Below are 27293 nucleotides of genomic sequence, written 5' to 3' on the forward strand. Positions count from 1 at the left end.
CGACCTTCGGTTATTGTCAGGAACAAATCAAAACCACATTGACAGAGCCAGGTCTAGTCATGGCAGAATACCCTAGGTTTAATGACTTCCGCAGAATGGATAGCTAGTAAAAAATTTTCAAAATTATTCAATGGTTCTTCTCAACAACAACTTTTTTATGCAGTTTTTTTTTTAGATTTTAAGCTACTCTATCCAAAAGCTAATGATTTTGATAAATCTTTCAAAGAGAAATACTTAAACGAAATCTTTCTTTTGGCAAATCAAAAAAGCGTCGATATCCCTGAGTCTCCTGATGGTAAACAAATTTTTATATTCATTTGTCAATTGTTCCCTTGTATGACGTATTTTTTTACAGAATGTTTCAAATCCATTTACGTATTGCTTAAACTTACTCCGAGCATCACCAAACTTCGCAAAGTTAATTTAAAATTAGTCTTTGAAAGATTAATAGTGTTATGAAATCAGGCACAGCGGCGGTAACATACTTATCCAAGATACTTTTTTGCCAGCCAGGAAAACTTATGCAATTTGTGTACTTATAGAATAAACTCCATACTTACCATTTCTTTATGCTGATTTTATAAAAAGTATGTTGGTGAACGTAAGTAAGTTGTATTTCATCAGTATGTTTATTATCACACTTATACAGATTAAAGAAATTTTACGATATTACAGCCTATTGCATGCTTAAAAAACTATACGTACTTATACAAAAACCATGCTTATAACGCCCGTGAGAAATAAAATTGAAATCATGGTTTACGTAACATTCTGTATTTGAAAAGGTGGTATCGTTTCAGAATTAATACACATTAAACAAGACAACAATTTTCAGATGAAATTACCAACGTTGTAGATATGCCACTAAAACATTAAAACTATATCTATGTCACGTATTTATAGATACAGTATTCCAGTGAATAGAAAGTTTAAGAGTTTTTCATAAAAGCATTAAACTTACGACAAAAAAATTTAAGAGATGAACTGTCTTTCGGGTCAGCAGTGATAGAGGTGTTTAGTAGCTGAGAAATACAGCGGCGCTCAATGAATGACAACACATCATAAAGGAAAGGATAGTTCCGATCAAAGACGTAGTATACGCTGAGTAATTCAAAGACAGCTTGCCAACTCTTTGTAACCGGGATGTTCTTGAAGTTCCTGGCAGTTCCACAAATAATAAGCATCGACTGTAAATCGCCTTGGACATCGAAGAATAACAAGGCACTCGCATTGATGCCTTTGTATGATGGTTCAACACTCATGTTTACCTTAAAAATAATAAAACGATAGTTACTAAGTTGTGTGAAACACTACAAAAGAGGCCAAAAAAAACTTGTGCTATTTCAAAGAGTTCTGCTGAAGAACTGGGTTCCCTTTTTTGTAGAACACAAACGGTTGATGGCCATCAACAAACCAATCGTTCCCTTTTCTCCTTCAAAGAAAACAGCTGTAGATGCTGCACTTTGATCATTATATTCTGCAAGGTAATAGCGCTTTAGGTTAACCATCAGCTCATCAAAATAAACTTTGAAAAGATATTTCATTTTATAATTTCAGTCATTTTCAGGAAATCTGCATAAACCTAAAGAGAAATAAAAGGCAATGGAAAAAATAGTTGTCCAACTGAATGAAAACAGAGTATGCAGATTATGTATTTTGAATACCTTCGGAAAATCCAAGTAAAAAGGAATTGCTGCCAGTATTTGATCCGTTCTAAGGGTGTGATTTGTTTTAACGTATAGACGCCTTTCCTTGAAATTTTTCTCGATATCTGAAGCAGCGATATCCAATTGTGATTTTTGAACATTTACAGGACATTCCAGGTTCTGCAATTAATTATGTTCATGGGCATCAACTTTCAACTTCCTACTTGCTTTCGTTTTCACGTTTCCCCTTTGATTGTTTACGGCTTTTATAATTTTCGTTTTCACCGACAGCTAAAATTACAAAAAAAAGATATAAGGGTTCTGTATAACTACATATATCAATATTGCAGCTTACGAAATGTTCTTCGAAATCAATATCTTTCAGACAAGGATACTTTTCCACGCCCATTTTGGAATACCTCTTATACATTCCTTTACTTTTCGATCCTTTGTTGATGTTAAGCAAATGTTTTGCACAAACCAAAAGAAATCGGTAATTGTATAGAGTTATTACATTTTTCTGAATTGCTGTACCGAGAAAAGGATTGATTTCAAAATCCTCTTTGCCTTCGTTTGGAAGACTAAGTATCACTTCTTCTGATGGAATGTTTTTAGACATTTTAACCAGCGACCGTGCAGTAGGTACAACTGGAGCAACGGATACAATTTCTATAATAATAAATACATGTTAATTGCATGTGACCATAATATGATTACATTTAAAGACACAATTCTTTAACGATATCACCTCCGATGTTGGATTCCTGAGTAGATTTGTTGGCGATGCTGCTGCTAGTTGAAATTTCTGGAAGCTTAGCTAACGTTGCTCTCTTCGTTTTAACAAGTTTTCTTTTTTTTCTGGGAGATTTATTAAGACTCTGAGCATCACCGTGATCACTGGCAGAAATATAACCGGTGCTCTCAGATTCACTTTCGGTGCTGCAGGCAGCATAGTTTCCATCTGACTGTGTATGCAGCACATCAAAAAGTTCGTTGTGTGTGTGCACATTCACCTTCACAGCATCAACATCACTTTGATCAAACTTTACTCCATCTATGACAGCATATGACAGAAATTCCCTCGCATCACTAACATCATTTTCCAAATTCACTAAAAAAGAAATGTTGAAATCATTAATCATAATAAATCTATCATTTAATTTAAAATCTAAATATGTTGCAAGTGTTTGAAGAGAATTGTATTTCTGCAGATGAAGAAGACTCGCCATCAGATTTATGATTGTCTGTTACATCATGCAATTTACTTGAAGCATCTTTTCCTTTGTCCACTAACAATAAAATCAATGTGATGAACTAGTGCAAGACAAAACAACAGGCCAAGTTATATAGCAATATACTTACACAATTCACAGAAGAATTTGTTCTGCGATGATGTCAGAGTATATTCAATTTTTCCAAAATTTTTAATAATGCCTGGTTCAGGGAATCCACTTGCAACGTCATTTTCTTCTGTACCTTTTGATTAAAAAACAAGACAATAAGCCACTGAATTTAAAGCAATAACTTGAAATGCAATACTGACCATTGAACGAGAAAGATGTAATGGTTGACATTTTTTCATTTGGTATGCAGTTTTTTCTAAGCTTCACAACTACATCTTTTTGTTTGTGATAAAACACAACGTCATGATTAACGTCTATGATGTCTCCAAAATCCTCATCGTATTTCAAAATTAGAATGTCTTCTACGTTTGACGCTTCACTACCTCCTAATACCAAAATTGACTTGTCCAACATCATCGCCTTAAATAGTAGTTCTCTTAACACAATGAAATCTGAACGTCGTTCAGATTCAGGTAGTTATACACATTTAACTTGAAAATAAGATTTCAAAGAAATGGAATTAACAAAAAAGCATAAATAAGCATTAAGCATGATGGCGAAATGATGGATCGTTCTCGTGGAAGAGATGGCCGTATCTGGTCAAGAGTTTTTCCATTACCACATTATCACCTAAAACTGACCACTGAGCTTCCTTAATTAATTCTATATCGGATACTTGCTGTTCTAACTGGACAGTGATCATCTTCCTCGACGGATTGAGAATAGACACAGTGGTCTGCTTAAACAGCGTGGAATTGACGTATTTCTAAAATCCAAGAAGACCCTAATATATTTTTTTTTGTAATTTTAGCTGTTGGTGAAAACGGAAATTATAAAAGCTGTAAACAATCAAAGGGGAAACGTAAAAACGAAAGCAAGTAGGAAGTTGAAAGTTGATGCCCATGAACATAATTAATTGCAGAACCTGGAATGTCCTGTAAATGTTCAAAAATCACAATTGGATATCGCTGCTTCAGATATCGAGAAAAATTTCAAGGAAAGGCGTCTATACGTTAAAACAAATCACACCCTTAGAACGGATCAAATACTGGCAGCAATTCCTTTTTACTTGGATTTTCCGAAGGTATTCAAAATACATCATCTGCATACTCTGTTTTCATTCAGTTTAACAACTATTTTTTTCCATTGCCTTATATTTCTCTATAGGATTATACAGATTCCTGAAAATGACTGAAATTAACGAATATCTTTTCAAAGTTAATTTTGATGAGCTGATGGTTAACCTAAAGCGCTATTACCTTGCAGAATATAATAATCAAAATGTAGCATCTAAAGCAGTTTTCTTTGAAGGAGAAAAGGGAATGATTAGTTTGTTGATGGCCATCAACCGTTTGTGTTCTACAAAAAAGGGAACCCAGTTCTTCAGCAGAACTCTTTGAAATAGCACAAGTATTTTTTTCCTCCTTTACAGTTATTCACACAACTTAGTAACTATCGTTTTATTATTTTTAAGGTAAACATGCGTGTTGAACCATCATACAAAGGCATCAATGCGAGTGCCTTGTTATTCTTCGATGGCCAAGGGGATTTACAGTCGATGCTTATTATTTGTGGAACTGCCAGGAACTTCAAGAACATCCCTGTTACAAAGAGTTGGCAAGCTGTCTTTGAATTACTCAGCGTATACTACGTCTTTGATCGGAACTATCCTTTCCTTTATGGTGTGTTGTCTTTCACATTGAGCGCCGCTGTATTTCTCAGCTACTAAACACCTCTATCACTGTTGACCCGAAAGACAGTTCATCTCTTAAATTTTTTTGTCGTAAGTTTAATGCTTTTATGAAAAACTCTTAAACTTTCTATTCACTGGAATACTGTATCTATAAATACGTGACGCAGATATAGTTTTAATGTTTTAGTGGCATATCTACAACGTTGGTAATTTCATCTGAAAATTGTTTTCTTGTTTAATGTGTAGTGATGCTGAAACGATCTTTTCAAATACAGAATGTTATGTAAACCACGATTTCAATTTTATTTCTCACGGGCGTTATAAGCATGGTTTTTGTATAAGTACGTACAGTTTTTTAAGCATGCAATAGGCTGTAATATCGCAAAATTTCTTTAATCGGTATAAGTATGATAAACAAACTGATGAACTACAACTTACTTACGTCCACCAACATAATTATTATAAAATCGGCATGAAGAAATGGTAAGTATGGAGTTTATTTTAAGTACGCACATTTCATAAGTACTCCTGGCCGGCAAAAAAGCATCTTGGATAAGTATGTTACCGCCGCTGTGCAATTAGAATGGCAAGTGGATAATCTGCCATGTCGATTTTAGAAAACTAAAACTAGGAGAAGCGAAATATTAGTGACGTTAAAACAAAACTTTTAAACCACAGAAAGCAGACAAACATTGGGTTCAATGGAGCGGTCGGAAAAATTCCAACCATTCTATGGCCCGATTCCACTTCTGACACCATGTTATGAAATCAGGGAATTCGGGCTTCGAAAAGAACACAAATAAGTCTCAGTAGCTCGGTCTTTATTTCCTGACAAAACCAAGCGATTACTATACCGGCCACACTGCACAGTGTCTGCCTGTACTCGCCCCACCGGCTATACTTGTGGTATTCCGGCTCCTCACACATACACAGAATACTGGCGAGTTCTACCCGGCAAAACTACACCGTGTCAGCCTGGACTCGCCCCACCGGCCATACTTGTGGTATTCCGTCTCCTCACACATACGCAGAATACTGGCCATGTATATGACATGCCAGTTACCAGAAATTACACATATGCGATTCAAACAATAAACACCACGAAGACAGACAGACAAAGTAGGATACTCACACACGAAAATCACACGAGTTAGCCTGGCTATTAGAAAGAGTACCGAACTGTGATGGCGGGCGTCGTCTTAGTTTAAGATGGCACACAAGAGTTCCCTCAAATCAATCCAAAGGAACAAAAGAAAGGACTCCAACTCAACGTCAGAGAAACGTGAAAGACAAAAAAGACTCACTCGACGATCCTACATCGTCAAGTTCTGTCAAATATTTTGAAACAGATACAAGTAAAATAGGGAAGCAGAAAGGGAGGTAATTCCAGGAAATCCGTCGAGTTGTGAACGTCGACAAAATTGGAGGCGATCATAACAAAAGTTTTCGTAAAGGTAATTATTATTTTCCCTGAGAGATTTTCAACTTGATTGAAAATCTAGAAGGCTTTTAGCGGCATAAATGGGCGGGGAGGAACACAGGGCCAAAAACTATTATTTAAACCCAAGGGAATCAATGGCGCTCTGTGATTGGCTGAATAACAGTTTACAAACTGTGGAACAGGTGTGGCTCGCATGAATTGACGTGAGCCCTTGGCGTTAACTTTATTCGATTCCTTAGACGTTTGTCCAACTAACGCGCAAAAGTTTATAACGATAAGTCAAGTTGTTAATTAGTTACGAATTGTTGAAGGTGCAAAAGGGGCGGGAAAAAACGTTTTTTAAAGCTGCGACTCATATTCCAAGTTTGTTTGTTGTTGCGTGAATTCCTTCCGATTCCCCATCAAATTCTTCAAATAATGTGCTAGATTTTATCTCAACATCTTATTTGGTTGATTTTACAAGAATATTTATATGTGTGAAATGGGAGGAGCAGGGTTGTGGGAGGAGTTTCATTGACAGAGTGTGATACGGACTATTTCGTGATCTGGCAATGCAAGATATTACATCATAAAAAAAGAACAGGACAATTAATTACGCCTGCTAGTTTCGCAGTACCTACCAATCATTTAGCCGAATAGCCGGTGTTATTATCGCTATTAGTATTATGGAAAAATCAATAGATGATTTGGATTGATTTCATTTTGGACAATCGGAGGTATGTAGTAAAAGAATCTTTTTCAAGTCTATAGAATCATCAGTTAATAGTATTTTTTTAAATACGAACGACCCTCACAACAATAAAATCTCGAAGGCCGACACGCAGTGGCATTTTATGGCATTTTGCGATACATACAATAACAAATTTACAATTTTTTGTATTAGGAGAATGCGGACTTGATTTCCCTAAGCGAAACGCGAGAGTCTCATTTGAAACAACCGTTTATCTGCTGCATGGGCACCATTAAAAATTCAATCAATTATTGGCTAGTAATCGATCGGGAAATCGTCCCCTGCGGAAAATATTTCGCCGAGGCATTTATAAATTTGTTTTCGTCTTTTATATCTTAAATTTAAATTATCCACAATATTTGGCAGGGTTTTATGGGTTTTTTGAGAAATGTGTTTTTGAAATCAAAGTTTCCTCTCCCGCTGTTACGGCATTCCGTGCTTCCCTTTAATCGTTACGTACTTTAGCCATTAAGCCTTGAGTTTTGTTTACTGATGACAGTTAGCAAAATCATTCTCCAATGTAATGGGCGCCCACATTTGCAAATGATTTTGCCAACTCTCTCATCGAGTTTATAATCCCTTACCCATGGAAGTAATCATGCATATTCATGTTCTGGGTAAAAATTATTATTAAGAATGTTGCATTGGTTTTTTTATTGATCATTGGTGGTGACCCTTTATGCTAAGGGTATTCGAACTCTTATTCTAGAACAGACATGCTACTATTAGAATAGTTCCCTATACTATTAGTAGCAAGAACCAAAACGCTACTAGTTCGAATACCCCTCGAATACCCCCAATAAGTATGCGAGTGTATCTATCGAATCGACACAAATATTTCTATAGTTCGAGAACACTAAACGTATTTTCTCACACAAATCAGATAAATTATTCATTTATTTATCGGTACACTACTATAGTTATCATTTTCTATTTGCCACCATCGTAGATCACACCACTCGAGTCACTACAAAAACAAAAATGATTGGCCATTTTTGGGAGGTATATCGTATTGCTTTATTACGTATCCATAATATTTCCTAAAATTATTTTAAAAATTTGATAACATCAATGGAGGTAAACATCAAAGGGTTAGTAGAGGGTCGCCGGCTTTTCACCAGAGCTCGGGCAGGACCGACCGTCATACCCACCGACCACCTACTTTCAAAAACCGGTCTTGGAAAAACTAACCCTCAAATTCTTCAAAAATTATGAAAAAATTCGTGGGTCATCGTGAAGGGCAATGGATAATAATGGTGCAATTTTCAAAAAATTGCACCTAATAGAACATTCGCAAATTCCGTGTGTGTGAAGCACGTAATCAGTAGGGAAACGGGGAAAATACCTAAAAAACATTCTCCAGTTCTATTGACCTGCGCCCTAGAGGCAAGCTCAGGCATCGCCCAAGCTGTTCCTCTCAGGCTTATGGGGCCGATTTCAGTCTTTACATTCGTAGTCTCTGTAAAAACCATGGAAGAGTTTAGAATTCTTTCACAACATGACAAGCTATAAGACGGCGGGATAGGACGAGAGTCCCGTCCTCTAGCTTAAGTAGTCTATGACGTCTGCCACCTCTTAACAGCTGCTGCTACAACAGAAAGCACAGGAAAGGATTTGGTCAACTCTCCAAGACCATTCCGTCTGGAGTATTCTGTCAAAGTAAGCATGGGCTTCATCACCGATGATTGTTTCCAGATTTTCTACTCTTTAACTGGAGTTACTGGTAAATTTTAATTATTTTGTGTGAAAAAGATTGAAAATACATTATTGTGTCTTTGAAATCAGTACTGTACACCTTTGGAATGGGTTTGGCTACCTATTTGTGCAAGGAAATCTACATCATGCAACTTGAAATCTACACTGCTCTGTCTGTTGCATTCATGGATGTACATGCTGTGAAGAAACTTGGGTCTATCACAGCTAAATTCCTATTGAGCTCTTGCCATGAAGGATGACTGGCTTGACGCCTCCAAGAGGGAAAGCGTTGCCCTTCAGCTTGAAGTTTTCTTACAGCCATTAGCAAATTGTTAAAAGCGATTTTTTTAATGAGCTTTATTTATACTAATGTTTTATTACTCTGTGTAAAACCCGCCCAAGAAAAAATAAAGAAATCATATAAAAAATGTGTTTAAAAATTAACTTTTCGCTAAATGGTGTCTTTTTATTTAAAAATTTTTATTTTAAAAATACAGGGTTAAAGAGAATTGCAAGATTAACTTAAGTTCCAAATTTTGTTTAATTACAATGTTATTTAGTATTTAAAAATAATTAAAATCTATTGAAAAATCGGTGAGCCGTCGAAAAAATCTTTGCGCGTTTAACATGGCGCTTATGGGGAAACGAAAATTTTTTAAATCTCTCCCATTTGTTGAAATTTTACTTTGGATGAACAACAAGGATAGTTTTACTTCGCGACTATACTCAATGTAAAACACGTAATAAGCGGCGAACAAATTCAATAATGCTCCAGAAACACAATGGGATGTCATGAAAATTTCATTGTCCACCACGACATGATGGGTATCTCCGATGTTAAGTATGTAGGGCGGACGATTCACAGTTTTCTTCAAAAGTGTCTCCAAATTAGTAGTTTCCTACAAAATTAGATTTCATCAATTATAAATTTGCCATATTGAAATGTAATTGCCGTATTTGCTGATTATTAGATTACCTCCTGTACGTTGAACAAAAAGTTAGCTGCAGCAACACCTTTTTTATTTCTAACAGGTAACAGCAGGGGAAAAATTTCTAAAGCAATGCATGCTTTGGTCTCTGTAACAGTGAAACAACGAAGAACAATTATATTTAATCGTAAAATTTCAATTTGAAGGGTTTAAGTATTACCAAACTGTGTGAGTTTCTCTTTGCCGTACATAGCAAAGACTTTGCTCACAGCATCGTCTTTTTTCATCGTCTGAATCGCATACTTTAGAATGGCAGGTACACAGGCAGTCCAATTGTCGATAAACTTACGGCATATTCCAACTCCCTTTATCATTTCGAATTCTCCATGAAGCTGTAATTAAGAAGAATGTCTAAAGTGGTTGGTTATATATTTCTATAATTTAAAAAGAAATTGGTACTTGGGTAGTCAACTTACGTATTCCGGTTGGTTCAGAACTGGACAAGCCGTTTTCAAAAGATGGTTAACGTTATCAAATTGGTTAGACACTATCGCTTTTCTTCTTCCTTCGAAAGTCACAAAATGTCCACAAATATTTCACGCTTTTTTGTCACCAAAATCACGACACACGTCAATGAGCTTGGCAACATTAGCCTGGTAAGAAACCATGTCAATCTCAACGACATCTATATTGTAAATAGCACAAATGTAAGTACGAAAATAATGGAAAAATTATTAGCAATAAAAATACCAGAAGAACTTGTTCGATGATTTTGTAAACTTAATATTTCTGCTGTTGGACTCTGGTCGTCAGTTGATGATTTTTTATTTGGTACACGTCCTCCTTTCTTCGAATACTGTTGGTTGTTCTTATCCCTCCTTTACTCAAAATTTCTTTGGATTCTCATAAGAAATTCAGTCTAAAGAAGCAATACAAATGTTAACAATTACATAAAATACAAAGCTGTGTACAAAGCCTACTTACATTTGTTTGGATGGAGTATTCCTTGTCCATGATTAAATTTTGATACTTTACTAACAGATTATCAACAACAAATTTGAGAGAATCAGGATGAGGGTGGAGAGTATACTGTTCAATAGAATTAGCCAGAGTTCGTGTGATCATTGAGAACTCAGCAGCCTGATAAGTTTGTTTTGCTTTAGACTTCATCTTCTGAGTTAGTGCTGTGCCGTAACAGGTTGGTAATTTATATAAAGCAGAATTTATTCGTACACACTCTCTGTTCACTCTTTCAGATACTGTAAAAAGTTGGGAATAGATACGCTGACCATCATCTGATTCTTCACTGCTGCTATCTATATGTACAAAAAGTATTGTTAATCTGATGATCTTTACAAAGTAAATAATAATAAGGAATAATACCACTAGAACTAATACAAGCAGTCTTTCTTTTCAGTGGTTGTACTTGTTTCTCAGTAGAAGCAGAATTTAGTCGTACACACTCTCTGTTCACTCTTTCAGATACTGTTAACAGTTGGGAATTGATACGCTACCCATCATCTGATTATTCACTGCTGCTATCTATAAGTACAAAAAGTATTGTTAATCTGTTTATCTTTACAAGGTAAATAATAAAAAGGAATAATACCACTAGAACTAATACAAGCAGTCTTTCTTTTCAGTGGTTGTACTTGTTTCTCAGTAGTTTTTTTGATGAAATAACTGTTTTGAGAAGTGTCTTCTTCTGGCAGTGAAAGGTTTAGACTAGGAACATCTCCCAACAATGCCGTAGAATGTCTAACAATGGACAAATTTGGTTCTTCATCCGGTATGTCAGATAATTGAACAATGGCTTCCACACTACTGAAATCGAATTTCGGTTTCATTACGACGCACCTCAATTCACTTCTGTCCTTTACAGGCGAATCGTCACCAATTACAACCCAATTATTGGGTCGTAGTTCGCTTTCTTTCTGAAAACAAAAGTTTTCGCACGAGAGAAACACGTGTTTTAGGGCCTTACTTTTTTCTTTTTAAGACGTCAGCAATTTTCTCAAGATCGTTTGTTTCATCTTTGTCAGGAATTCTTTTCTGCAAAACAATATCGTATTGAGTATTAACCTCACCATCAATTACGGTAACGAAAATCACTTTTGAAGATTTATCGACAGGTGTGTTAGGCGCCATCTTGCTCGTCTATGTCAGTCACTGGCTGAACGAAAATTTTATCAAATAAGAAATATCGCAATAAATCATTTCATTTCAAAATAATGATTGATAAATTAAATCGTTTTGAAATTGCGACTACGCAATTTCAATTAGCGACAATTCGGCAACTGTCATTTTCCTTGGTATCTTTGAGACTTTGATAAAAAGAATTTGCAAAAAAAGCATTCGTATATAAAAAAAGGAGGTGCAAATGAAGTTAGATTGTTACACCTGCCAAATAATGCAATGTAACTTTGTGACTCAGGATAGCCACAACATGCTGAGACATTTAAGTACTATTCACTTGAAAGACGAAAACTTTACTAGCCCTTGTCTGAACACAACTGATTGTTTTCACAAAGCGAACTTCAAAACATTAAGTGGTCTCAAACAGCATTTAAGCAAATTTCATCCGTTGTTTTTTTTCCGTTTCTGGAAATGTGACAGAAGCAAATTCAAATGGCACACCCAGTGAGCAAGGTGGCATGGGATGTGTTGCCAACTCAGATGACGTTGACTCACCAGACATAAGTTATTAAAAATTTATTATAATTTTCTAAATCTTAAAACTAATTTTAGGCTCTTATTGATTCTTAATGTGTTAACAGGTCTTCAAACAATCCGTGATGATGTTGCTTGTTTACAAGCTCCACCTAATGATTTACGTTTGCTCGCTGGAGATTTTGTTCTAAATCTTTTGGCAGAACAAAAGATGACACAAGTTAACATTAAGTATATTATGGATGAGGGGACCAACCTACTGAATTTGATTTTGATTTTGATTTTGAATGAGGCCGTAAACAGAAAATTGCAGGAAGCCTTGCATCTAATACTGGAAAATAATTTGGATCCGATTTCAGCCCTGTCTAGTCTTTTAGATTGTAAGAACAAACCGTTTGAAAAACTCAAACATCAGTCTACCCAAAACAAATATTTTGTCAAACACTTTGGTTAGTAGTGATTGTTTCTATAATGATAACAATATTCTGGTGGATGTTAACTGAACCACATTTTATTTTGATAGGCATGATTGAGGCTGAACGCATCACTCTCCCTGTTTAGGCAGCAGATTTTGGTCGTCACAAAACTGGAAAGGATCAGCATTTTAAGCCCAAAAAGTACATTTATGTCCACATTTTAAAGCAATTGGAGAGGATATTAAATTTTAAGGATGTTTTAAGTGAAATTAATGAGGTTAAGACAATTAAGCCAAAAGAATATTCTTTTTTTGAAAGTGGGCAAATTTTTAAAACAATTCCTTCTTTCAAACTTTCCCTAATGCTTTGCAAATTCTTTTGTACATCGATGAAGCTTCCATTACTGCTGACAAAGGAAACCGTTCTAAGGAAAACAAACTTTGTTTTGTTTATTGTTCCCTCGGCAATCTTAAAAGAAAGGATAGGTCAACATTTAAAGCAATCAATCTGGTTGCAATTTTTCGTAACACCACCGTGAAACAGTTTGGATTAAATGTTTTACTTAGGCCACTTGTCGATGATTTAACAAAATTGGAAGAGGGTGTTTTAATGCATATTTCTGGGATCGATCGCATTGTTCAAGGAACTCTTTCAGCTGTTATTGCAGACAATCTCGGGAGTCATCAGATCGGTTGTTTTAAAATTGGTTTTTCTAAAGGCTTTCGTAAGTGCAGATTCTGTTTAGCCGTCGACGATGACATTCAATGTTATTTTCGTGATAATCAATTCATTGCCAGGGATAAAATACAGCATGACCAACATTGCGATGGACTATCTTTGGAATCAATAAAAGAACATTTAGAACGATTATACGGAATAACAGGGACTTCCATTTTGAATGAGCTCAGCCATTTTCATGTTATTGGGGGATTGCCACCAGATGTTATACATGATATTCTAGAAGGGATTCTTCCTTTTGTCATTTCAAAAGTTATCATGTATTGCATTAAGTCAAAATTTTTTACTTTAAAAACTTTGAATCATATTATTGAGAATTTCAATTACGGACACAGAGAAGTAATTGATAAGCCATGCACAATTGATTATTCACAACTCAATAAAGGAAAGATGAATCACTCTGCCGTTCAGATCTGGTTACTAGCTATCAATTTGCCCTTGATGATCGGAAATTTTATTGGTGAATCAGATCCTGTTTGGCATTGTTTCACAACGCTTCTACAAATTTCACGACTAATTTTCTTAGAATCAATCTCTGATTTCGAAATTGTTAAACTTGGATTGTTGATCGAAGAATTTTGTGTGGATAATAAAGTACATTTTTTTCAATCTTACAAAAGAGACGACCCCAAATCCAAACTGAAATGTAGCATCATACCAAAAATGCACCATCTCGTTCATTACCCTCGATTTATTAAGCTACTAGGCCCACTTCATTCCTTCTGGTGTATGAGGTTTGAAGCGAAGCATAGTTACTTCAAACAGCTTCAAAGAAAGATAAAAAATTTCATTGACCCACCTTACACCCTATTTAAGAGACACCAACAATGGCAATGCAACCAGTTTAGATCTGCTGTAGAAATGCTACTCCAGTCTCCTATTCTGACGTCCCCATATAAAGTTAGATTGCTTGATGCCGTTGATGTAATGTTTCCTTTGCAGGGCAAGTCGCTTCTTTATTGAATTTGGATAAACTTGATGTGTCATTGCGTGAGTATAAGTGGATAACCATTGGGTCAAATAAGTTTAAAGTGAATGGAAGCCTTATTGTATGTCCATTGTCAAATAATATAAGTAATGTCAGACATCGAAGAGGTGCATTTCGAGGTGCATTTGGTTTAATTACCCAAATATTTTATAATGATAGCGAGTTCCTTTTTGTCTCCGAAGTTTACCGCACAGTGAGATTTGATCACCATTTTCAGTCTTTCGAACATGTAAAGAGAAAGGATCGTTTCCATTTTGCTTTGTCACCAACACAACTGTCTGATTATTCCGTTTACCAATTGCATAAACCATGTTTTGAACGTACTACTCATTTCTTTGTCCCTTCAAAAAGTGAATTACGTCATCTAGTTCTATGAATGAAATATATCCATTTATAAAACAGCTTTTTATGTTTTTTTATTTTAGTCGAGAATGAAATTATTTTGAGGGGTTTTTTCCACAAGTAATTTGGGCTTTCCTTGCAAATAGTAAATTAGTTTTTAAAACACACAGTGAAAGAAGCTATTTCTCGTTACATTGTTATCAGTATTCCACTGTTCACTTAGCGGCATTTTGTTTTAGCCAAAGTTTTAGCGTTGATCACTTGGCAGGCGCTTAATTATAACACGGCCTGCCCTTCACCTAAATTCCATTTTGAAATAATTCGTCCTAGCATTTCTTTTTAGTTTTTTACTAATAGTCTATAAAATAATATTTATCCAATTTTATTTAAACTTTCCAAACAAATTTCAACTTTTTTCGTGTGTGTAATCAAGCAAGACTTGTATAATGCCGTTTTTTTGTGTCAATATAAAAAAGTCCTTGGCAAAAACCAATGAACGGGAAAAAGAGGAGGTCGAACTAGTTATGCAGAAAACTATTGTAAACTTCAAATTTTTATGGACAAGTTAATGTCCATAAGTTAACAGTCCTAGTCAACATGTGCAGACTAAGGGTGCGTTTCTGCGTCAACCTTTTGTTGAACTTTTCTGTTCAACCTCAACTGATAAGTTCACGACAAAATAGATTTTGATCTTTAGTTCAACTAATATAGTTGAAGTTGAACTTCAACCAATATTCACGCCAAAATGAAAATTGTAGATGGCGTTGTTTTCTGTTCCCGCCCATTGTCCCTCCTTGTTTTGCAGACGCTTTTTTTATTTATTTTGTTGTTTTTCGTAAAGTAAACAAAGTAGACATATGTGAGAAAATTCTTTTCGAACTGTGAAAAAGTAACTGGAACAAAAAATCAGTGAAATCTGACTTCATAGATCTCTTGTAAGTGAATTTGTCAATATTGTTATGATTTTGTTAAGTATTTGACACATTATTTCGTTACTTATAGGGCAAATGGCTACCGATAAAAGAATCCTATACTTATTAACTACCCAATACGCCATTGAAAATTTATTTGATTCAAGTACTGATGACGAAGATTCAGATGAAGATGAAGAATGCATGGGTGTTCTTAATTCCATTGCAATAGAAAGACATCCAAGACAAGTTGGTTATCTAAATGTCATATCTTTATACTCTGACAATGACTTTTTTAGGCATTTCAGAGTCACCCGTTCTACTTTCCTTTATATTTTGAATTATCTGCAAGATCAAGATTTTCGAAGTGAAATAACTTTTCATGGGGGGTGTGAACCAATGACTATTCACGAGATACTTTATATAAATTTACAATACTTGGGCAATCAAGGGTCAATTAGATTGCTTGCAGACAAGTTCAATAGGACCGAATCCTCAATTTGGAAAGCCTTAGGGGAATTCTGTAACTTCATGTTTAAAAAACAAGGGGATTTCATTAAATGGCCAACTAGGCAGGAAATTCTAGCCGTTTCCAGACAATTTCGCAATAAGGCAAGATTTCCTGGGGTTGTTTCTGCTCTAGATGGTTGTCACATTCCCTTTCAACCAAAATCCCCAAATCTGACACCTTACCGCAACTACAAAAAGTTCCATAGTTTCAATCTTATGGCTGCAGCTCTTCCTAATCGCTCCTTTTCCTACGTTTTTTGTGGTTCCCTGGTATTGTTCATGACTCTACAGTTTTTTCAAAATTCATCACTTTTCCAAAAACTGGAGAGATCATGTAATGATTTATTCGACCCAAGGAGATATCGCATCATCGCAGATTCCGCCTTTGGTTTAAAGGAATGGCTTATAACACCATTCAAAAAGAACAACGGACAACATCTCTCTCAAGAAAAGAAATTATTCAATAAAAAATTACCAAGTACTCGTCTGGTAATTGAGCTCATTTTTGGGGATGTGAAAAACAGATTTAAGCGATGCACGTATATCAACACAAGTATTGAGCGTGGGGTGGACATTGTTGTTACTTGTTGCGTTTTGCACAAAATCTGCATTCAACAAGGGGACTTGTACTATGGTGGAAATTTAGATCCTAATGACCTGCATTGCAATGTGAATCCAAATGTTAACCATGCTGATTTCAGAAATAATCGTGTGGCAGAAAGAAAACGACAAGTAATTTGTGAATCCTTACAAACAAGAATGCCTGTTATAGCGTTTCGCAGACGTCGTGTATGAAATTATCTGTGTACATTGATACAAACATGGTTTCATCAGTAAACATTCCTACACACAAACAAGTACTTATTATTTCCCTGTTATTTTTTTCTTCAATGTGAAACTGTTAGGTCTGGCCTATTCTCGATTATAAGATAACGACGACAATGATAATAACACATTAAATATCGAATTTTCACTTATAACACTTTGCATAAATGAAAAATCAAATGCCTGTCATTCCTCTTTAAGCTCCTTTGGAACGAAGTTATTAACAACTACAAGGTTAATAATGTTTGTTGTAATGTTTGGGGGAGCGAGATCGAGAACGTGAATGACTTCTATTAGAATATTTAGGAGAACGCGATCGAGATCTCGACGATGAATGATTTCGTTGAGGGTAACATTTAGGTGAACGCGATCGAGATCTGGACGATGAATGATTTCGTTGATTGTCACATTTAGGGGAACGTGATCGAGAGCTTGAAGGTGATTGACTTGTTTTACAAGGATACGTAGTCGTATACCGATAGTAGTTGTGTACCGATATTAAAAATTGATTTTAAATAAGTAATAGAGCCAACGATTAACTGAAATTTGTATTGTCCCGAAGGAAGGCACGAATGGCGAATATTATCAACTCTCTGCTTTCTGCTGGAGAACCGGACAACTGACAACGGATCTTCGCAAAGAGATTTCAACCCAAGCGATCCCGTAACTCCACAGCAGTTGATAGAGAGTAGAGCAATTTAAAAAGAAAAAAAAACAAACAAGACAGTCAGGTTTTTGTTAATCCAGCGTGCAAACTGCTTAGCGATTTCAGGTAATTTCTTATCACTTGGATAAGGGCAGACGCTTCCACCTGACCCAGCATGTCGTAAACTTTGATCCAAGAAATCAAAAATTCGTCGTATTTTTCAAACAGGGGAACCAATTCTGCATGACACAGTTTGTTTCGGGCGAATTTGGCTTCCCACAGTAAGATGTTTTTGTTAGAGTACTTTGGCCAGCATTGCTTTTCTTCTCCTAACGTGATCAAATCGTCAAGAAATGACTGGGAGTCTTTTACGGAATAGAAGTACTTTAATCCCCCCGGCTGATTGTCGAGGAAGGCCCGTAAGACCGGACCCATATATTCAGAGTCCACCTCAAACATTTTGACTTGTATTTTGAGCAAAAACTCAAATTTTTTTACGGACTTGTTGTCCGGCCTCGGAAGAAATGGCTTCACAAAGTCTGGTTAAGATAAATTTAAATCCGTCTGGTTTCGTAGTGGCGAATCGGCTCCGGGGAACACTTCTTGATGTATCCGATGGAGCTGATCTGCAGCTACGGTTTGGTTGATTAGCCGACACACAGCTATCCATGAAAGCAAGTACTTTTCTCCGTCGAGTAGCAGAAGCGGCAAGTAACTGTGTATGACGCAATTGCGTCCATGCATAGCTGTTTCAAGTACACTCTGTGTGTCGTGATCTAAAAAGTTTGTATCGTTTATAAACTCTTGGATAATCACTTGAAAACAGAAGTAGGCTTCAATTTTCCGATTGCTTTCTAAATCTTTCCCCTTGTATTTGAGGTCATTTGATAGTAATGGGGACAAGTATGTGGTAAATGCCCAAAACAAAATTCGCCTGATTCTAATGACCAGGAACTCTTCTTCGATCGACAATTTGATTGTCTTTTGCTGAGCAAGCAACTGTTCTCTCGTTAGTGGTTGATTCGAGTGATTAGCCATTTTGCGATTGTGAATGCTAAATGGAATTTCATATTGAAGGTTTGACGCGGTGCCTTACTTATGGCCTCGGAAACGGGACAGCAGGAGTAGCAAGACTCATCCTGCAACTGTTGCGATGGATTTAGTGATAAATACAGTAGCTACACAAAGTTTCCGCACAGCTGAGAGAAGCTTATGGGAAAACGGGTATTTTGAAAATTCGCCAAAAATCGAGTTTTCGTCGGACGAAAACGATTTTTGGACAGGGGGTTCTTAGACTTAAGGTTTATAGCATATATTTTTTGGGTATTTTTTCGTTCACGCGAACGTCCCTTTTAAATTGGAAGTAAAAGTTTCCGCACAGTCGAGAGGGCCAATAGTAAATCGTACTACTTTGGCTCTCTTGTACTGGACGGAAAATAGGGCTAGGAGAGTTCTTTAGGGCTTAAAAAAAAGAGCATCGTTAGCTCTATAACCTCATCTGCAATGTTGACCCCCATGCCATTTGAGAAATCACTTTAATTTCGATGTGAAAATGAAAAGTTTTCATTTCTCAGTTATTTTCCCTTTGTTCCCCCCTCCCGTAGTTGCCGGTTTTCCAAATACCAAGTCTAAAAAAAAGGTCCTAGAGATGGCCTGTCTTTTTTCTCCCCCTGCCCCTAATATTTAAAATCTCGGTATTTGGAAAAACCGGCAACTACGGGAGGGGGGATCACAGGGAAAATAACTGAGAAATGAAAACTTTTCATTTTCACATCGAAATTAAAGTGATTTCTCAAATGGCATGGGGGTCAACATTGCAGATGAGGTTATAGAGCTAACGATGCTCTTTTTTTTAAGCCCTAAAGAACTCTCCTAGCCCTATTTTCCGTCCAGTACAAGAGAGCCAAAGTAGTACGATTTACTGTTGGCCCTCTCGACTGTGCGGAAACTTTTACTTCCAATTTAAAAGGGACGTTCGCGTGAACGAAAAAATACCCAAAAAATATATGCTATAAACCTTAAGTCTAAGAACCCCCTGTCCAAAAATCGTTTTCGTCCGACGAAAACTCGATTTTTGGCGAATTTTCAAAATACCCGTTTTCCCATAAGCTTCTCTCAGCTGTGCGGAAACTTTGTGTAGCTACTGTATATCGGTTAAAAAAATAATTAATGGTAAATTCGTAATCATTACCATTTTTCGCAAATTGTTCAAACGACAAAAATTTGAAATTATTCATTTTTATAGAATTAAGTTCTATTATATTGAGATAAATCGATGAAATTCACGGTCGAGCATGGCACTAGCATCGGATATTGCGATAGACTGAAAGGGATGGAGCGAGTGAATGGATTTGTTCATTCTTTTCGATTATTTTCAAATGAGCGAGTTGAGATTTAACAATTTAATGTATTTCAAAAATGAACTTTATAGTTAGGGCTAAGACGGTATCTCAAAATAAAAAGCCGTAATTAGGTAAATTAACTTGTAAATAACAAGAAAAGAATGTATACCCAGGCCAGTTTCATGGGAACCGAGTTCCTCCCCTGTGAAAATATATTGTAAATTTTGATGTTTGTTTTGTTTGTTACCCACTATTTTACCCATCTAAAATGTCTGAAAAATCATTCAAATAAAACGTGTGCTTAGCTATAGTTAAAGGTACTTTTTCCAAACTGAAGAATCACTTACGTCTCTTTCATGGATTCCTAAAAACAATGGGCGTAGCCGTAGAACTTTATATTGTGGAAATAATGATTGCAAACCCGAATTCAACAGTTTTGATAAATATAGAGATCATGTTCTATATTGTACCGTTAAAGAAATTTACCCAGCATCTATTTGTGAGCCTTGTAATTCAGTTTTTTTCAGCAGTGTTGATGCTGAGGGGGACTTAAACAATCATTTGTCAAGTAATAACAATTTACCCATGTCCAAACCAGACGATTCTGTAACAGATAACTGAACTGATAACAATGATTGTTATCAGTATTCCACTGTTCACTTAGCGGCATTTTTTTTAGCCAAGATTTTAGCATTGATCACTTGGCAGGTGCTTAATTATAACACGGCCTGCCCTTCACCTAAATTTTATTTTGAAATAATTCGTCCTAGCATTTCTTTTTAGTTTTTTACTGATAGTCTATAAAATAATATTTATCCAATTTTATTTAAACTTTCCAAACTGATTTCAACTTTTTTCCTGTGTGTTATCAAGCAAGACTTGTATAATGCCGTTTTTTTGTGTCAATATAAAAAAGTCCTTGGCAAAAACCAATGAACGGGAAAAAGAGGAGGTCGAACTAGTTGTGCAGAAAACTATTGTAAACTTAAAATTTTTATGGACAAGTTAATGTCCATAAGTTAACAGTCCTAGTCAACATGTGCAGACTAAGTTTTATCATGTTAACGTGAAACCTTTTAAATCAACATTTAGTCGCTATAGTATTTCAATTTGTCTTATTAATTCTCTCCAATTCAATTCAGATTGTCGGGGCATTGGTGCTCTCGACCAACTTACAGAGGGTCGCGTGATCGCTCGTCAGAAGAAGACACGACATCGGCGGATCTCCTCGAAAGCCAATCCGTCGAGGACGACGGAGTACAGAACGGAACTACAGAGGCCCATGGAGGCCCGCAAGAACTTGTAGCGCCCCCATGGCGTCATAAATGTTGTGAGATGCTGGCTGGAAGGGTGGAGGGGGATCTGGTAGTAGCCATTTACGGCGTCGAAACTGGTGAAGAAGCGAATTTCGCTGTCGATTTCAGCCACCGCATCATATGGCGTGCGAGTAGGGTGCGTAGGCCGTTGAACGAACTTATTCAAACGCGTGTGGTCGATGCAGATCCGAAGTTTACCGCCTGGACCGCGGATCACTACCAGCGGTGCGGCCCACTCCGACGGTTCACTGACGGGTACGATCACCTTCTTCTTTACAAGATCATCCAGCTTGCACTTCACTTCTGCACGGTCGCGAAACGCGATCGGCCGCGCGCCGTTTACGTAAAAGGGTACGGCGTGGTCACGCAGCTGGATAACCATGTCCGGCCCAACCATCTAGCGCAAACCATCGTCCTGGTAGAACACTATTTCAAATTCCGCAGCGATGGCTGCTTCAACAACCGAAATCTGCTCCGCACTGGGCTCCAGCGAGATATAAACGCCGCGTAGAAAGGGGCCGCTTGGCGGGGCCACTGGGTCGTCCGAAGGTAATGGAACGTCCGCCGCCATTAAACGGTTAATCGGTGCCAATGGTTTTGGAGAATCCCGGTGAAGAATATTCAAATTCACGCAATCCACTCGGCATACCAGCATACCACTAATTTCGGGGCAGAAAACCACTGTAATGCGAGCACTTTTTCCACCGTACCGGACAGTAATGTCGCGTTGCCCTATTGACAGCAGCGTCGAAGAGCGATCCGCCATGACCAAGTCGAATGAAGAAGTTGCCAGATGACTTTCGGATAGCCCGATGGCCTCCATTACAACTTTGCCACACACGCTCACTTCCGCACTGGGGTCTGGGACAACGTTCGTCAACAGTGCTGCTACCCCGCCGTCGTCTTGTAGAACTTCCAGGGATATGGTGGGGGACCCACGACGCTTTTGGTTGGCTTGAATGTTTCCGATGCTGATGTGCGCCATCTTAGATTTGGCACCACCACTGGCGCCACCGCTTGTACCGCCTTTCTCTTTATTCCGATTTGAACATTTGGGAGCGAAGTGATCTGGTTTCCCGCATATGTGGCAAGATTTACCGATCGCGGGGCAATTTTCACCCTGAGCGTGAGATGCTCGGCCGCAAGCTCCGCACTCGCTTTTGGACGCGCGACGGTCGGATTGACCGTGCTTTGTCAAAATGGCCGCCACTCCCGAATGTCCGCTGAGAATGCGTTCATTTGCTCGGACCGACTCCTCGCTGCGGCAAATGTTGACTGTGTCTTGCAGAGATGGGAACGGACTAATGGCCAAGAGTTTCTTTTTCCTATCCGTGTCCCGTGTTCCGGCTATGATGCGCGTCACCAGTCTCTTTTCAGAACAATTTCCGCATAAGTCTGCTGCGTCCGCCAGCCGGCGCAGCGCAATGAAGAAGTCGTCGAATGACTCCGACGGTCCCTGCTTCCGCTCTTCGAATGCCATTCGGTCAAGCGCAACGTTCCGCTTGGCACGGATATAATCGGCGATGCGGTCTAAGACCTGAACTGGGGTGGTTATAGTTGCCGGAGTGATGTTCAATCCAACTTCGACAACTTGCTGCATGGTGGGGATCCAGTGTCATGTGGGATGCGGCCATTTGTTCCGTTATAGGATAACCTGCCACCTGGCTTAACTCCACGAAATCGTTCCATCGGTTCCTCCATGATTTCAGGAGAGAAATAGAGATGTCGCTGTGGAGCTTGTCGACCCCGGATGGATCCAGCCGCCGCCGTTGTGGAGGTATGGAGTCAACAAAGGGCCACCTCCGCCACCGCCACCGCCACCAGCACCGCCGCCTTGAACGAGGGCCAAAAATTGAGCCAATTGGGTAGCTATGGCCGTCTGACCAATTTCAATGGCGTCGATCCTTGCGTCGGTTGCCGTGATAACCGCTGTAGCTGCGTTGGTTGCTGCCAACGCGTCTGCTGCCGACGCCATTTTATGCGGTTGGGGCACTCAGGATACACTGGATGCGCGTGTGCGACGAGGGTGCCGGAGAAAGTATGGACCGTCCATGTACACCACCGCACAATAAGGTTGGAATGTTTCGAGTAACACACTACACTGCACCCGTGGTGGGTTAGATTCACGGACACATAAGCCTACTAGAGAGGCGATGGTCGCCCAAGTGCACGATAAGACGAACGTTGCAGAGAATGACGACACACGCCTATGAGAGAAGCAGTTTCAGTTACGAGAAAAAAATGGCTGCGAATCCTATATGGCGGCACCCACAGGCCACTTGACGATAACTGACGTCAATGGATAGGCACACACGTCGATGAATCGGTCGGGAAGTTTTTAGCACGAGTGCACAGCAAAAGACAGACGACTGATGTGATACACAGTTACGGCTTGATGCCGAATCCAGTACAAAAATTAGCTGCCCGTCCAAGATGGCGGTACCCACGCGACGACACAGAATGCCGAGAGAAAGAATAAATTGCGAGTCAACAGCACTAAATAGAGGGGATGGTTAAACCAGCTGCGCCATGTTGTGTCTGGGTTAAGATCGTCAGATCACGACTGTATTCAAACGACACAACTAGATTAAACAATTAAGACTACACACAAGGTAAGATACGGACATGAAGGGGGGGACCTTATCGCGTGGAGTCGCGAGCCCGAACGGCCGCCTCTAAGCGTCTCTCTCCACTCTCGCCCGTCGCGACCGTCACGACCTCTAAACCCAGGTATGACAACTTGCGAATGCATCACACTTTCCCCCTGGAGAGCTACTCTCAGTGGTTGGGCTTTTTAACGTTATTACGTGTGTAGGAAGGAAACCCTGCATGGAAGTTGTTACATTTTGACTGGCAACATTTAACTGTATAACATAAAAAAATAAGCAATGTGCTTAATTTTTCTGGCTGCTTGTTGACATGTGTTGTCATAAAGTGGAGATGTATAGCACTTTTCTTTGGCAAGCCTTTGTTTTGTTTACCCTCCCTTTTCTTAGTTACGGGTTCCCCACTGTTATATTTCCTGGAAATCTGAATGGCTCTGAAAAATGTGGCCATTTTTAGACCTGGTAGATTGCTTCACGACATGTCAGGTTGCTTGCTTTTGTGGTGCCTCCTTTCCTGGCAACACAGCCATCGTAAATCTTTTGCCATTATGTACAATTGCCCAGACGCTTTGAAACCATCATGCCACATGAAAAGGAATTGAAGTCTTGACGTAGAACCCATATCCCCCCCCCTTGCTGACAAACTGTTTACATATTTATGTACAAAAGCTTTCTACCGTGGGCAACCAGCATAGCTTTTTGGCAACCACCTGAAGTTATTGGTTTTTCTCTCGACAACCCCAACCACCTACTCACAAGAGCTCACATCCTGTGATAATAATATCAGCCAACACGAGACTTTTATCAATTCAATTTTGTATTTGCATTCCCAGGTAGCACACAGAGCTGTTACAGACTCATGTAACCGATCTGTTTCACATACTTGTGAAACAGGTCAGTATCAGGCTTGTTACATCTCTGTTTTACAGGAAATTTGTCTGGAATGGCTCTGTTTTACAGGATTTGGTAAAAGTTTGTTTCACAGATCTGGAACAGATCTGTTATCTTTCTGTAATACATAAATCTGGTTTTTAACTGTACTACAGACCTGTTACAGATCTGTTTTTTACTTGAGAAAATTGTTTCTGATTTAGCTCTGTTTCCCATGTTTGTCACTTGTCTGTTTTTACTCTGTATTTTCGAGTACAATATGTTTCTGTTCTGTGTCTGTACTCCAGGTCTGGTACGGGTCTGTATTTCCCTTGTAAGACATAAGTCAGTTATCATCTGTTCAGAGTCTGTACCCCAGGTATGGTACAGGTCTGTATTTTCTATGTAAAACTGAGTTCAATGATTATCTGTTCTGTGTTTGTACCCCAGGTATGGTACAGGTCTGTATTTTCTATGTAAAACTTAGTTCAGTGATTATCTGTTCTGTGTTTGTGCCCCAGGTATGTACGGGTCTTTATTTCCCTTGTAACACCTATAAGTCAGTAATCATCGTATCTGTGTCTGTATCCCAAGTATGGTACATGTTTGGATCCCAATGGAAAACTGAATTAAACGTTTCTTATATGTGTAATATCACTGCAATACCATGCAGTAAGAAGTTACACTCTAATAGTCAATGCAGCTAATGGCTATGAGTTTAGTTCAGTAGGCCTACTCGAACAACAACAATAGTTGTTTATCCACCGGACGGAGAAGTATTATTATACATAAATAGGTATAATAAAGACTTGTAATTGGTGTGGGGCCAATCTTGGTCTTGTTACTATCGGAAGAGACCAGTGGTAGTCATATGTAGCAATCAGTTTCGTGAGAGAGACATGTCAGACTGTTTGTTGAATGAACAAGTGTACAACTGTGAAATATACATCATTATGAAATATATCTAGAATATAATATCGAGTTATGGTGTAGTGGTTAGCGTACTGGCTTGTGAACTCAGAGGTTGATGGTTCGATTCCAGAGGGAGGCAAATCTTTTTTTTTCTTGAAAATCTGTTTTTGGTCTGTAAATCGTGATCCCGTTTTACGGATCTGTCACAGACCTGTATGACAGTCTGTAAAAGTGTGCCACTCCAAACAATTTACAGACTCTCAAAAACAGATCTGAAACAGACCTGAAACAGAGTCTGTGTGCTACCTGGGTTGGTGGCCAGTTGGGGAGTCGGAAGGGATTTGTGCGAGGAGAAATCGACTCAAGCCAGATATGCCTACCTGCTTCAACTTGCTTCAGCCAACAAGCATCCGAATCGATACTTTCACGTTGATTTGCAAAACGTCGTCAAGGTCAGAGATAAGGAGATGCGACACTGCCGTGTTAAAGCGGCCATGACACTTTTCCGCGCGCCATCTAGCGGCTAATGCCCGCCCTTCATCATTAGCAGACGAATTCCCAGCAATCCCCCCTCGAAGGCACTGTAGGCTTGGCGGCTTGTTTGAATTTTGGGAAAGGAAGCTAGAGCAGGACGACACTCATGAGGGTATGATGCTCGTATATTGCCCCTCGCCTAACATGACATGGCATCGCATCAAATATTAGTGAGAGTTTATCTTCTTTTAATAAAATATAGATATTATTGTAAGATAATAATAATCAAGAAGATTAGCCTATGTGTTAAGTAACTTTGGTGAACTCAATGACAATGTTCTAACTCCCTTTTTCATCAAGAATAAGATTTCAAGTGACTCAAAAAAAGGGAACGGTCCAATTAAATTTCTTATTCCAGTCCTTTTACATGAACTCAGGCTGTGGAGTAGGATTTTAGTTGGACCGTTCCCTAATAATATTTCAACACATCTTTATATTCTTGATGAAATAGACCTTGATAGTGTAATTGGGAACGGTCCAACTTTAACCATTTTACATCAAGAATATGTTTGAAATAACCCAATAGAAGGGAACGGTCCAAATAAATTTCTTATTCACAGTACTTGTAATAAAGTCATGGACTGCATAAATGTATAAAAAGGAACGGTCCAAATAAATTTCTTATTCACAGTACTTGTAATAAAGTCATGGACTGTGAATGAAGAATTTAGTTGGACCGTTCCCTTATTTTGAGTCACTTTCAATCTGATTGATGAAAAAGATTTTGAGTTGGACCGTTCCCATTTATCAACAAAACAGACATCTTGATTCTTGTTACCTTACAATAAAATCAACATCTAAGAATTAGCCCAGCAAACACTCGCAAATATTTGTTATGGTGACATGCCATAATTTTTTCATGCTAGAGGGGATTGGCAACGTACTATACAGGCAAATTTCGCTATATCCTACGAGTCCTCCACTGGGTTTCCCTTGAAAGTTGAAACTTCAAATCAACCGGGGCCAGAATTACTGGGAATTCGGCTGCTAATGATGAAGGGAGGGCATTAGCCGCTAGATGGCGCGCCGAAAAGTGTCATGGCGGCATTCCCTACTATGTGTCGCATCTCCTTATCTCTGGTCAAGGTTCCATCTTTAATAAAAAATCTTTTGATCAACGGAGTACTGACATTTTCCGTCTGATTATTCCAATTTGCAGACGATAGACGGCGGAATGTTCGAAAAAGTGG

At 38.2% G+C, this 27293-nt stretch overlaps 2 protein-coding genes and 4 long non-coding RNA genes across 9 annotated transcripts; 2 read left to right on the forward strand and 4 right to left on the reverse strand.

Moving 5' to 3' along the window:
* Window positions 1-9577: 9577 nt before the first annotated feature.
* Window positions 9578-10390, reverse strand: LOC124340578. Of its 2 annotated transcripts, XR_006918096.1 has the most exons (4): window positions 10228-10390; window positions 9954-10162; window positions 9698-9869; window positions 9578-9625 (listed from the first exon to the last, which is right to left on the reverse strand). It is a non-coding gene; the product is annotated as an uncharacterized LOC124340578 (long non-coding RNA). The 2 variants fall into 2 exon arrangements; XR_006918086.1 differs by having other exon boundaries at window positions 9698-10162.
* A 316-nt stretch (window positions 10391-10706) lies between these two features.
* LOC124340574 lies at window positions 10707-11617 on the reverse strand. The gene is made up of 3 exons (XR_006918069.1): window positions 11087-11617; window positions 10861-11019; window positions 10707-10793 (listed from the first exon to the last, which is right to left on the reverse strand). It is a non-coding gene; the product is annotated as an uncharacterized LOC124340574 (long non-coding RNA).
* On the forward strand, window positions 10727-12406 carry LOC124340554. 3 transcript variants are annotated; one of them, XR_006918065.1, is made up of 4 exons: window positions 10727-10799; window positions 10960-11025; window positions 12094-12177; window positions 12255-12406. It is a non-coding gene; the product is annotated as an uncharacterized LOC124340554 (long non-coding RNA). The 3 variants fall into 3 exon arrangements; XR_006918064.1 differs by having other exon boundaries at window positions 10739-10808; XR_006918066.1 differs by lacking the exon at window positions 10960-11025 and having other exon boundaries at window positions 10734-10799.
* Window positions 12407-12439: 33 nt separating this feature from the next.
* On the forward strand, window positions 12440-14789 carry LOC124340453. The gene is made up of 2 exons (XM_046792977.1): window positions 12440-12596; window positions 12671-14789. Exon 2 carries the CDS (start codon window positions 13173-13175, stop codon window positions 14262-14264), a length of 1092 nt encoding a protein of 363 aa, XP_046648933.1. The 5' UTR covers window positions 12440-12596; window positions 12671-13172; the 3' UTR covers window positions 14265-14789.
* Window positions 14790-21062: 6273 nt separating this feature from the next.
* On the reverse strand, window positions 21063-21578 carry LOC124323786 (uncharacterized protein K02A2.6-like). The gene has a single exon (XM_046784348.1). It carries the CDS (start codon window positions 21576-21578, stop codon window positions 21063-21065), a length of 516 nt encoding a protein of 171 aa, XP_046640304.1.
* Window positions 21579-25286: 3708 nt separating this feature from the next.
* LOC124340568 lies at window positions 25287-25878 on the reverse strand. The gene is made up of 2 exons (XR_006918067.1): window positions 25663-25878; window positions 25287-25591 (listed from the first exon to the last, which is right to left on the reverse strand). It is a non-coding gene; the product is annotated as an uncharacterized LOC124340568 (long non-coding RNA).
* Window positions 25879-27293: the final 1415 nt, after the last annotated feature.

The sequence above is a fragment of the Daphnia pulicaria genome, chromosome 1 (genome assembly GCF_021234035.1).
Source record: "Daphnia pulicaria isolate SC F1-1A chromosome 1, SC_F0-13Bv2, whole genome shotgun sequence".
NCBI lineage: Eukaryota > Metazoa > Arthropoda > Branchiopoda > Diplostraca > Daphniidae > Daphnia > Daphnia pulicaria.

Excerpts from the sequence above, each read along its gene's own strand:
- LOC124323786 (XM_046784348.1), bottom strand. The coding sequence starts at position 21,578 with ATGGTTGGGCCGGACATGGTTATCCAGCTGCGTGACCACGCCGTACCC.
- LOC124340453 (XM_046792977.1), top strand. The coding sequence starts at position 13,173 with ATGCATATTTCTGGGATCGATCGCATTGTTCAAGGAACTCTTTCAGCT.